Here is a 12,538-nt window from a genome sequence, read left to right as displayed (position 1 = left end):
CCCGCCATCCTCTTTACCTTATTTGCTAGGTGTGAGCAGATGACCCAGCTTTTGATGCCATCTCTGGCACCCCCCAGCAGAGCACGGGAGCTCTCGAGGCAGCCAAGCAGTCTCAGCCCAGCTCAGCAGTACAAGGCCCTGGCGCTCAGGATGCTTCTCATGAAGTTATTAGTGAGCTGATCAGCAGTAAGGTACCTGCATAAGAGATCAAACATCATACTCAAGGTCTGAACTTTAGTGTAATGCACCAGGGAGCTGTGAACCACCACCACTTACCAGGACAGTGGAGTGCAGGCTGTGGGGTGTAACACACATCCACATTGCTGCCCTACCGTGCAGGTGGCCTGTACCAGCCCTCAGAAAAGGGGTGGCTTCCTCAGTGGCCCTCGGGACAGTGGTGTTAAGGGCCGTGCTGTGGGAGCAGCACCATCAGCTGCCTGCAATGCTGGTGTAGGCAGGCAAGCAGGAGCAGGAAGCCCAGGGGAGGTGCAGATCAACTGACTACATTCCCTCAGAGTATGCCGTAAGGGAAATGCCTTTCCCCAAAGCAGCAATGGTTTGAATCCCTAGAGTCAGCAAACCTCTCTGCTGGCTGCATATCAATCTCACATAACCACAAGGCCAACTACAAGGTGGTGGGCCATGGCTCCTGCCTTTGCTTTGGGATTTGTCAGAAGCTCTGCTGCGTAAGGTAAAGCAGCACAGAAATGTGGCTTTGCTACCATTAGAGAGTGGGTGTTGCACTTGATTTAGGTGCTTGCCGACAATAAGCATGTGTGTGTTTATATGTATCTATGTATCTGTATAGATGTATATAGATACAAAAGATATATGTATCTATTTATCTGATGTCCCAGGTTCTTTCCCATATAGACAGTTGCGGGGCTGGGCTTGGCTGTGGCAGCTAGACCAGGCCTAGCACCATGGGTCTGGCACCGACACAAGCAGCTGCCCAAACCACGTGGTGTGCTACCTGTCCATCCCCTGTGCATGCACACACACCCGCACCCCATGCCCTGGCCCTGCCCTCCCTCCTCCCAAGGCTGGGCCGGGCACGGGCAGGAGGCCAGGCCCCTCTGGAGCACCCCACTATGGAGTCGGGGAGCATCAGGGCGGGTGCTGAGCGCAGCACCGTGGGGTAGGGCTGGGCAGCGCCCCACAAGCCAGGACCCTGTCCCACTGTACCTGAGGGAGAGGCCGGGCAGGCCCGCAGTGGCAACCAGCAGAGGGTCCCGGTCGCAGGGGCTGAGGCCAAGCCAGGCAAGGTCAGGTCTGGTGGTGGCATCAGCCGCAGTCCAGCGATGGCTGGCCACGGCCACCAGGCAGGGCTGGGCGTCAGGGTGAGAGTCTGGGTCCAGAGCAGCGGGTGCGTATCCGGGCACAGGCATGGCTGAGGCTACCCCACAGAGCTGCCTGCAGCCTCTCCTCCTGGTCACCAGCAGAAGGGTGACAGACTTCTCCAGGTGGTCCCCCAGTCTGGACCTGGCAGGGTTCGGGGCACACCAGCAGGGGCCTGGCACCCCTCGGTGAGGGGCAGCCCTGCAGCAGCACTTGTGAGATGCCCTGGCTGTAGCAGGAGTGTGCAGGATGTCTGCGGGTCCAAGGGCAGCTTGGAGTCCCCGTGGGGCTATTTTGGGGGTCCATGCCGGCCGGGATGGGGCCAGCTCCCATCTCACCAGGGCTGACTGTAGGGTCTGAAGCAGGCAGTAGGGGTCAGGGCCCCCTGGTCTGGCAGCAGAGGGGGGGGGGTCACTTAAGAACTCTGGCCATGCTGGGGACTGATGCCATGGAGAGATCAGCCCCCAGGCTGGGCTGGGGGGGGTGGCTGTCAGTGGGAAGCAAGGGGCTGGTTGTGGGGGTCAGTGCTGGGGGAAGCCCTGGGGCTGGGCCGTGTGTCAGTTCAGGGGAGCCATGGGACAGCAGCCCCTGCCCGGCCATGGTGCTGGAGTGGAGTATGAGAAGGCCTGAGCTGACTGTTGGGGTGCACCAAGGGCTAGTGGCTCCTGAGAGAAAGAGGCTGGGAGTCGAGTGGGATAACGGGGCTGGCAGGGCAGCCACCCGGTCCCACAGTGCCTGAGCCCAGCCTGAGGTGGCAGCCAGCGTCGGCCAAGAGTCCGGATCATCAGACACATCCACGGTGATGAGGTCCGAGGTTGAGCCAGGAAGATGTCAGCAGAGGAGGTCAGGATCAGGTCCAGTGACAGTAACCAGGGTCAGCCACAGTCTAGTGATTGCCAGGCAAAGCCATAATGACGAGGAAAGGCCGAGGTCAAGCCGGGAAGTCAGTCTGTGGGTTAAGGTCCAGGTCCAGATTAGTGAGGTCCATGGCCAGGCACAGGCATGGCTGTCGCTCTGGCCAGGCTCCAGCAGCAAAACCTCAACTTCAACCCCACTCCTGCAAGAAGGGATGGTCAGGCCTGGCCAGGGCCTCCCCGCAAGGGCATATGGCAGCCTCTGAGCTGGTCCTAAGCCCAGGGAGTCAAAGTCCCATAGCAGTTGAGGGATGGAGAGGGAAATGGAAGAATGGTCTCACAGCCCTTACAAATAGTTGCAGCAAAATCTGCAATGACATTAATTTTCTCTGTACTGGAGTCAGCAGGCTCAGAGAAATAGCTGGGCTAGCAGGGACCTCTGCAGGGCTCTGGCCCAAACTGCTGCTCAAAGCAGGCTGCCTACATCAGGCTGCTCAGGGCTTTTGCTTTGCTGCAGCAAGTGACATACCTGGAAGAGTCTGTTGCACTCCATGATCATGTGGGCCAAGCCCTGCGTTGCTGCCAGGTTCTCACTCAGCTCCCTCTGGTCTGGCTTCCCCAAGCTGCACTTCCTCTGACTAGATCTACAGAGAGGGGAAGGTGAAAGGAAAGCTCTGTGAGCAGGGTGCTGTGAATCTCAAGTACAAGGTGCCTACTCCGCTGGCCTGCCTTGGGGCTGGAAACCAGCAGCTTCAGCAAAAAACACTGCATTGAGGGACCCTTGTGTGCCGTATAGGTGCTCGTGTTACATTACAGCAGCAAGGGCCATAGACAACATTCCCTTCCAAAAGTGCCTGGGGCAGTCCTGACCAGCAGTAACATATGCCCAAGAAAGGCAAGTCAAGGCTTTTTATTCCCCAAGCAGATCATCACACACACTTGGCTAAGGACAGCAATGACCTCAAACTGACTCGTGTTGTAGCCTTCAAATACCAATCTCCTTTGATACCCTGCAAAGCCCATGTAGAATCTTTTAAATCCTTTGGCCCAAACCACACCAAACACATTTCAAAACAGTCCCCTCTTTTAATTCATAATCATTATATGACATCATTAATCCTGGCTTCTGATACTTTTATCTATGTGCATTCCTGCCAAATGGCTTGAAAATTGGGTGGAAGATAAGAGTCCTCAGCACTGCTCCTCAAAGTCAGACCTGTCAGCTGCTACCCTTTGAAGTCAGAACCCTGCACTACAGCATTAATGCCCAGTTGCAAAAAAGCTAAATCTTCAAAGCATCCCGGCTTCTAAACAGTGACAACAAAGAGAAAACTCAGTTTCTACTTTGGGCCCTAGCATTTCAGAGTTAACATTTATGCTAACCGAAGAGGTACAGCTCTCAAAGTATGACTCCCAGGAGCTCAAACACAACTGCAACCCAGGAAGGACCTGCTGCCACTACAGTTCCATCACACCCCACACCTGCCCTCGCCATGACCACTCAGCTCCCTGGCCATGTGCCGGCTCAGCTGGGCAGCCCTGGGATGTTTAGGATGTTTTGTGCCATTCAAAAGAAAAGTCCTTAGTGTTTTCTTTCCCTCCTCTGTGCTATCCACAGCCTGTGTTATAATGCTGAAAGATCCCAATAGTACATCTAACAGCTCTGCTTTGGAACCAGTCCTCATCTTTAGATCCCCCTGTGAGGTGATGAACTCCCTACTCTGATGGGTGCACAATGTTTCCATCACAGTCAGCTGTCCTTTCCTACCCTGATACGTGTCTGTCCATACGCAGTAGCATGGAGTAAAGCAAACAGCCCTGCCTCAGGAGACCAGATAAGGCATGAATGCTCTCAGAGATTATTTGTCTACTTTGGCCCAAGGGCACCTTCCTCCCTGCACGTACAAACAGGGGATGTTATGCAACCCAGATACTTTTACTTATTAAGATAAATTTACAGAATTCCTGTGGCTCAGTTTGGCAGGAACGATCCCCTTATCACCCAGCAGAACTGGTGCTAGCAACTGCTACAATCTGCCAGATATTTGAGGGCCTTAAAGCTGCACCTGGGCTTGGGTTGCCAGTGCAGGAGCTACGTTGTCAATGGCCAGCACCACCTTAATGCAAACAGTGGCCCACATGCTGGGTTCCTGGGCAGCTGGACCTGTGGGCAACCACAAAGAGTACAGCAGCTGTGAGGGGGCAAGCTATCTCGCATGGAGACTAGTCAGGAGCGTAACAGTGGGGCCTTACCACTGCTCTCTACACTGGACAGTGAGCTGCTGGGTCGCTGCATGCACAGTGGTCAGCTCCTGCGGGACCTGAACAACCATATCTGGGACAAAACCCAAGACATATGCACTATTTCCCCCTCAAAAGCAGAGACTGATCCTAGGCAAGCTACAAAAGACATTGTTCCACCAAAGAACCCCATGGACAGCAGCAATGCCAGCATTAAATGCTAATACCTAGTGGAAGAAGAACTATCCCGTCTCAGGGTGTTGAGGTGAAACAAAGAAGGTGCAAGACAGACAGCAATGTTGGTTGGAGTCATCTGATTTTCCTCAACAAAAGCAACCACATCTCGCAGAAAGAACAGGAGAATTTTCAAAGCTTCTCGGTTTTCCTTTGGGAGAAGGAGAATAGCAGCCTGGACAGCCTGAAACTGCTGATCCTTTGGCACATCTGAAAACAGAAAAAATGATGAAGATCACACATGACTTGCAGAGGAGGCATCCATCACGACAGTCCCAGGCAGCGCACTGAAATTGTAGGTTCATCCACTTCCTGCCACTCTAGCTCACAACAGACAAGGCAAAGGTCATTATCACGGTCACAGCCAACAAGTACCCTTTTCTCCTCTTGCCTGTCAAGATGAACATTCACACCCAGTGATGATAGTGCTTGACTTGCAATTTATCTTGAACACTGTGCTAATGAATTTATCCTGAACTGGCTCCGGTTACAAGCCAGCTAAAGTCTTGTCCTCCCATAAAGTATTACTCCAGAAAGATTTTTTTGGAGCTCAAAGCTTCTCTACTGTCTTTTCCTTTCAGCTTCAGGCATGAAGAGAACAGATGCTCTCAGATAACTCAATTCAGAAAACAATGTTTTGCCAACAGATTTTAATTCACAGTAAAACCCAATGAGACTGTCTGCCCAAACAGCTCCTGCAGGAGAGTAGGTATGGTTCATCTTGCCATGCATTCCCCTGTCATGAGGAGTTCTTCAATTTACACCACTGAAAAGGGTAGAAGATCAATTATCTTTCCCTTCAAGTAGAAGCATATATGTAGAACATACAAAACATGCTTCTTGGTGAAAGCAGCACATTTCTTAGCTCCAAAAGATAGTAAATTAACCTGCACACTTGCTCAGGTCACATGTGGCACAAGATGAGTGAGTAGGGTAAGTAGAATTCAGTCATTTACTGTTTCTATCCCAAATCAAGAGACAAGAGGTGGATGGTGGCCACGGTATAATAAATGGAAGAAAACAGTTTCACATCCAGTGGACATAGGAATTGCGGACCTCCTTTCAAAATGGATTTGTGGATGCAAAAAGAAAACTTGCTTCAAACAAATAAGCAAACCATTTTCAGACAAAATTCTAAAAGCCTGTCAGGTTAAAAAATAAAACACAACCCAACTTTCACAAACTTACACCATACACAGGTCAGCAGCAGCTCATTTACTCATGTCGATCAAAGTCTCATAAAACAGGCTGGAAATCCGTCCACTCAGAAATCTTGTACTTTGACTTTCAAAACCTTTTCTCAAAAGAAGGAACTTGCCTGTAGCAACACCATCATAGTCCCTACAGGAAGTTCCTTCCCCAACCCAGCTGCTTTTTGAAAGTGAATTTCTTTATGGCAAAGTACTGGAGATAGAGCCTGTTTAAAACTATATTCAGTGCTAGATTTCAGCTTCACATTTCCTTCTTTTTCAGGTTGAGATTCAAGGATAGTGAGTGAGAGTATGGACAGAAAATTGCTGGCATTTCCAGGCAAAGATGCTGTTTCACAGCAACTGTGTTTGGACACCTTATTAAAGACATTTCAATATAATATAACATGACTTCTTGCACAAGGAGCTACTTCATACCATGAACAAGGGGACTAGATTTTGTCTTAATTTTGCATAAGGAAATGACTGTTTAAAAAAAACGTTTAGGAGAGCTGCTTAGAGAGAACAGAAAAGACACAATGTTAGAAAACAGCTGGCCCATAGGATGCAGATGTGAAGCTCTTAAGTCCAGAGCCACAATGAATTAATCTTTCCAGAAAAGTCCTGCCTGACTTGTCTCCTCTGACTACAAGGGAACATGGCACTAGTCCTGGTTTGGCCACTGCCTTGTGCAGCTGAATATTAAGATATTTGAGGAACTGGAAAACTATAGATTTTGTTACGTACATTGGTAGATGTGGAGGAAGGATTCACAGAGCCTGCTAGTAAATATAGGCTCAGGAAGGTCTCGGAAATACTGCTTCACCATATCTGCCACATCAAATGCTGACTGCCCTTCATAACATACGTTGTTTGGGTTGGTTTCATTCATCTCTCTTAAAGATAGAATCCTGGATTTAACACCAGATTTTCGGAATAGGCCAACCTGTGGGTAAAAGAGAATATTAAAGACAGAGGAGTCATCAGGAATCAAACCTTTGACAAATAATTGATTTTTCACTTTCCTTTTGATAGCTAAGACCCTATGGTAGTGGGACCTAACACCAAAATATTTTTGTATTGCTAGAAGCAGCACAGAAATTCCTCCCAGGTAAACCATGACTGATGTCCACAGAACCAGCTGTGAAAGACACACCAATTTCCATGTTTGTTTGCTTGCTTTTTATTTAATGCAAAATTACTCTTTTTGGCTTTTAAAATCATTATTACTGACATCTGTCAGTTTGCTTGAGCAGGCTATGTTCACACATGAGAACGCAAGTTTCTAATGCACCAATGTGTGTTCATCCAAAAGCAAATGTACACTGACGCCAATGCCGGAGCAAACCCAAGACTGTGAGATCCGCAAGGTTCAGGTTTAACGTCTGATAGGTCTGATACATCTAATACATCTACAGGTTGGCAAAGGGCAATTGCCATTCTGAGGGAAATTATTTTAATATGAATGTCAACTGAGTTTCACACAAAACCTAGATTTAGAAGTTTCCCATGAACTTGACCTCAACAAAGCTTCTGCTGAAAGTTTCACTGTGTGCCAGAGACAGTGTTTGTATTCATTTGTTTATTTATATTAACTTAATAGATACCATGACCTCAAAATGAAATACACTGCCTTTGTAAGAAACTGACTGCTCACACTCCAGTATGTGACATCAAATTGCATCATAACTTCACAGGATGCACACATTTTTGTACGCTGGCATGATATTACACACCTATACAATTGCAAAGTACAGGGAGAAAACCCAACCTTTCTTTAGCTAATATGTCATGGGTCTCCCATTTCTGCAACTATGCTATGAAAATAGCACATGCAACACACAGTTCCACTGCCATGCACACATCTCCACTTAGTGGATAAATACAGATTTGTGATCCAGAAAAAGATGTTACAGGCACTGCTATACTATGTTTTATCTCTGTTTAGTGGTTATCACATTAGGTCTGTCACTACCAGCAACCATGGAACAGAGGGAATAACAACACTGTATGGTAGATTTACTTCCTAAGGGAGCAGAGACATGCTGCCTCACCAGAAAAAGACAGTTTGACTGCCTGCACCAAGAGAACTGACTGAAGATGGTCTCAGTGAGGCAAGGCACAAAAATACAACACAGGACTAATGCTATTCCCAGAAGGAAACAGCACTGGTATTTCCTCCCAGGCCACCCTGCTCAGACCTACTCTTTCTGCCTATTCAGAGCCTTAGGAGGCAAGAAAGACCCTCACAAAATCTGAAGCAGACTGGTTCCCTGGAGCAGATCTGTTTAGGTAACAGAGCTGCTCTGAGCTGCCTCAAGTTCATACCTGGTCAAGAAAGTGGCTTCTTAAATAGTCCAGTGCTTGCAGTATGCCGTTAGGCAGTGGGTGACTTGTTCGCTGAACATTCAGAAGTAAAGGAACCCCAAACACATTTTTGTCCTTGTAGTCAGAGGCTTTTATTTTTTTAATGAACTTTGGAATAGTCCTGAAAACAAAAACCAGTGCATGAAACTTATTAGCTCTCCAGCACAATTCCACCTGCTGCTTTAGTTAGATGCATGGGAAAGGATTTATTATACTTGCACAACCTCAAATTCTAACACATACCTATACACATAGCATCATAAGATAGAGAGAAATATCATTACGGGCAATTACTGGAATGACTTCCTCATTTCAAAACTGAAATTAGCTTTAATAAAGCATCCTCATGTGAAATATGTTCCATCCCACTGCAGGCTTTTGTCACTTCTTTCTATATTCAAGTACCAGATGCCTATCACAAGATGCTAACGGATATTTTTAAGTCCTTTGAATGACTGATTTTGCCATTGTTTTAGTTCAAACAGGGACTTGACGCTGAAGAGATGGATTCTCAGCCCAGCCAGATCTCACCTCAGGTCCTGCAATCTCTGTGAAGAACCTCTGACAAAGCCCTGCAAATGGGCAAATTTAGAGAGAAACTATAACATGTTCTAAAATCAGTAACAACATGATCACCAGTGAGGAGCAAAAGTGCAGTCCATAGCAGAGGAAATCCTGGAGCCATTGAAATAACCATGAAACTGCCAGCGATTTAAGAGGATGAAATTCCCCATCTTGACCATGTGTAATCTGGGCAGATAAGGCAATTCACCTGCTTACATCAAATGCTCTCTTTCCAACACAGGTTGCTTTAATATTAGACAACTTACCAGTTCCAGCCCTGCTTACTAGAAGGGGAGTATCTGTCCATTAAAGCAGTGAGTTTCAACAAAGCCAGCTTCTGTGTCCGGGCTAGCTGGGCAGCTGACTGGCCATCAGTATGGATGGAAAGGCTTTCCAAGTTCACGCTCTCCTCCACAGACCAGTGTTGCTTCCTGTGCCTACAGGATAAATATTGTTTAAGTTTAGGACCATTTCTATTGTCCTGTTAGAGCCTTAAGTGCTTCACAGATGCAGATGCAGAAAACTAAATGACGCGGAGTTGCCAAACACCATATTGTTAGTTGCATTTAAACAAGGTACTTCTCATCCAGGAGGTACTCTGGTAATACAAAATGTTTCAATAAGAAATACAGCAAGCTAGCCATAAAGCCTGATTCCAAATGTCTAAGTGCTCCTGTAGATCATGAGCGGCCAACTTTCAACAGAGCTGATGTAGATACCAGAGTGACTACAGACCAGCAGTACCTGGCACCAGCGGTGCAGATCCAGAACAGACTTACTTAAGAATACTTCGTTCTGGAAAAGCAATTACATTTTGAGTGGAGAGAATCAATGGGGAAAGGTTCCCAAAGGGGCGGGCTACTAGGGAGACCCAAGGCTACCTGACCTGTTGGTCTTTTTGGAGTTTGTCATGTATTCCAGTTCTGCAGAACTGATCTCCTTGCCCAGTTCACAGCTGCCTTCTCCCTCGATGGTTGCAAGGTCTGCGGGCTTATCTTCTGAGCCCTCTGCTTCAAGACAGATTTCTTTAGGTGAGGATGGATACAAAGATGTCAAGTCACTTGCAAAGTCTGAATCCCCATCATCTGAGAACTTCTCTGTCCACTGATCAACCAACTTTTTGAGACCTTTGACGTCTTCTATAACATTATTCAGTTCTGAAAAAACATCATCATCACCAACTTGTGCTGCCTCCAAATGATCAAGTTCAATATTGGGCATGTTGTCATATACACTCAGCCTTTTATCTGTGCATGAAATGGGGCTCCTGGGGGCTTTGGAGTCCTTGGAACTGCTTCTGCTCCGGCTCCTCCTGCATCCATGAAAACTCCCAGTTCTCCAGCTGATGGAAGAGTTGTCTCCTGGAGACAGGGAGCTGTTTGTAAGTGCTTTGGGGAAAGTGCCAGGTTTATGGCCTTGTGGTATTTGAAACATCTGGTTCATTCGTAACTTCATGTCATTTTTTAGGTTTTGCTGAGATAGATCATTCCACAGCAAGAGCTTGTTAGAATCCAAGTCCTCTGCATACACCCCCCTTCCTTCACAGTGGCTTTGTGGTTTTATAAGAGGACTTGGACTACTCACTATGCAGCTATTGTCAGACTGGTTACTGCTATTGCAACTCTGGGGAGAAAAGGAAGAATTGTTCTTTGTTTGGACACCAGAGAGGTCAGAAATATTTACACAGTTCAGCATCTTCATCTTTTCTTCATTAAGTCCTTCCAGAAGAACAGGTTCACTTATTATGGGTTTGGCCTTTGACTGACCACTCCTTAAGTTGCAGCTCCTTAAGTGTAATTTCTCCATTTTCTTTAGAAGGCTCTTCCTCTTTTTATATGGTGACTTATCTAAAACCTTCCCCTCACTGGTGATATGTAAAAACTCACTGGGGGGAGGAGAACAACTAAAAGTAGAGTCCAGTGAAGCCACCTTAATTGAGGAACATCTTGAGGAACTCATGCTGGTTTCCACATCTTCAAAAGGTTTTGGAAAGTTAACAGTGTCACTGTCACCGCTGCTAGTACTGTGAATTGAGGACACATCATGCTTCTCGTTATGATCCAGAAAGACAGTATCCTCACTGCTGATGCTCTTCAGTATTGGACTGCCTGGGACTGATGCACTAGCACCTTCCTCTCCTGGGACACCTTCTAGGCTTTCAATACGAGACCATCTCTGACTGCACCTCTCGTAAGCCCATTTGTTACTTATTGCACAAGGTTCATCATCTTCAGAGTCATCACTCTAAGAAGGGGAAAAAAAAATCAGGGGCAATGTTTGGCAAACTTTAAACTACAAGAAAATGTAACAAAAAAGGAGGCAAATTGTCTGCCTACCTCCAAAACTCTCAAGACCAACATATGGAAATGTAACCATATAGTTACTGAAGGTCTGCCCTGAGCTCTGTTCTGTTAGTTGAAAAACATCCTGACAAATCACTCCCAAGCATGCTGACAAATCTGGTAAGTTCACCACAGGAAAATACTACAGATTTGATCTGAGAATGAAAAATTCTGTTCTGCAGCAAATCCAAAGGTTTTGAAAGATAAATGTATTGGCTTTACATGGACCAAACACATCAAACACTCTTTCATGCTTCTGTGTCCAAAACTCATCCATTTTCAGGTAAAGAAGCATTTGGCTGCAGGACTGTGGCAGCACCAATAACTGGCGCAGTCTCTTGGAGCCCTCAGCCTCACCAGCCATTTGCTGCAGGTGCCCCATTCCATGTCAGCACCTGGCCAGCAAACTGTTGGAGAGATGGGAATGACCTGTCTCTTCTCTGTGGACCCTCTCACCCCATTCTTCCCTGAGTGGAATTTCCAAAAAACGAAGTTTTTCCAAAAGATGACATTATTTTCTTGCTAGTGCTGCAGTTAATCCATGATACCTAAGAGGCTTTACGATCCTGATGTTAACCAGCCAAGATGTGGCATTAACTTTGTTTTAGCTACAGTACGTTTTTGCTGCAGAGGACAAAGCCAGCACAGCTGAAACCTATCCAACTTCTATTGGCTAGACATTCAGCATTGACTGACACTATTTGGATTGTCCATTTTAATTTCTTATCCTTCATTTAGTCAGTAAGAGTGAAATTCCACATTCAGGTCTTAAATAAGATGTGAAACTACTTAAGAAAGTAATAAAAGACACGCTGAGGTGGAGTCTTGGTGCAACTGTTGGACAGTAATGTGTGTCAAATTATTTTTTAAAACTGTTTCAAAACCCACCTCTAACCTACCTTACAAAGTTACAAAATTAGCATTACATAATGTCAATCTCCATCACTACGTTTTTCAGTGGAAAATGCAAATAGAAGAGCTTTGCAGGGTGGAAGAGAACGGAAAGAAAAGTTCAGAAATTGCTAATCCTTCATACACCTTTGAAAAACAGGGTTTTGATATAATAGCTAAACATATTTTTAATGAGAAAATTAACTATATTTTAAAAGCATACCCGTTTCCTCTGACGGCTTATTTCCACTTTCATTGATGCACACTTATTCAATGTGTTCAACCGTCTAGGGTATAAGAAAACAGAAGTTTTAAATTTAAACTATTTTATTTCCTGGAAACAAACATGCACCAAACTAGTTGTGAACTTTTACCATGGAATCTTCATTATTGGTGTCAAAGACTGACATTCTGTTAGAGGTTCTCCATATATTTTGCCAAAACCAGCGACAACTAACAACCCCATGATGTTCACAGTTCCAATTCTGCCGTCTTAAAATTAGAGGACCATAATTAA

The 12,538-nt window shown here is 46.3% G+C and overlaps 1 protein-coding gene across 2 annotated transcripts in view; it reads right to left on the bottom strand.

The window, feature by feature from the left end:
* Nucleotides 1-2,418: 2,418 nt before the first annotated feature.
* The window catches only part of LOC141964929 (rho GTPase-activating protein 7-like), a 50,839-nt gene continuing 40,719 nt past the window's right edge, over nucleotides 2,419-12,538 (bottom strand). For both annotated transcript variants that reach the window (XM_074915857.1, XM_074915858.1), the window contains exons 4-11: nucleotides 12,245-12,308; nucleotides 9,675-11,032; nucleotides 9,055-9,225; nucleotides 8,186-8,345; nucleotides 6,605-6,803; nucleotides 4,661-4,877; nucleotides 2,722-2,836; nucleotides 2,419-2,560 (exon numbers count right to left, since the gene is read on the bottom strand). In XM_074915857.1, the coding sequence (XP_074771958.1) occupies nucleotides 2,480-2,560; nucleotides 2,722-2,836; nucleotides 4,661-4,877; nucleotides 6,605-6,803; nucleotides 8,186-8,345; nucleotides 9,055-9,225; nucleotides 9,675-11,032; nucleotides 12,245-12,308 (2,365 nt within the window). In that variant the 3' untranslated portion in view covers nucleotides 2,419-2,479. The remainder of the gene's footprint in view (nucleotides 2,561-2,721; nucleotides 2,837-4,660; nucleotides 4,878-6,604; nucleotides 6,804-8,185; nucleotides 8,346-9,054; nucleotides 9,226-9,674; nucleotides 11,033-12,244; nucleotides 12,309-12,538) is intronic.

The sequence above is a fragment of the Athene noctua genome, chromosome 12, assembly GCF_965140245.1.
Source record: "Athene noctua chromosome 12, bAthNoc1.hap1.1, whole genome shotgun sequence".
NCBI classification, from domain to species: domain Eukaryota; kingdom Metazoa; phylum Chordata; class Aves; order Strigiformes; family Strigidae; genus Athene; species Athene noctua.
This window is presented reverse-complemented; position numbering and strand designations above follow the sequence as displayed.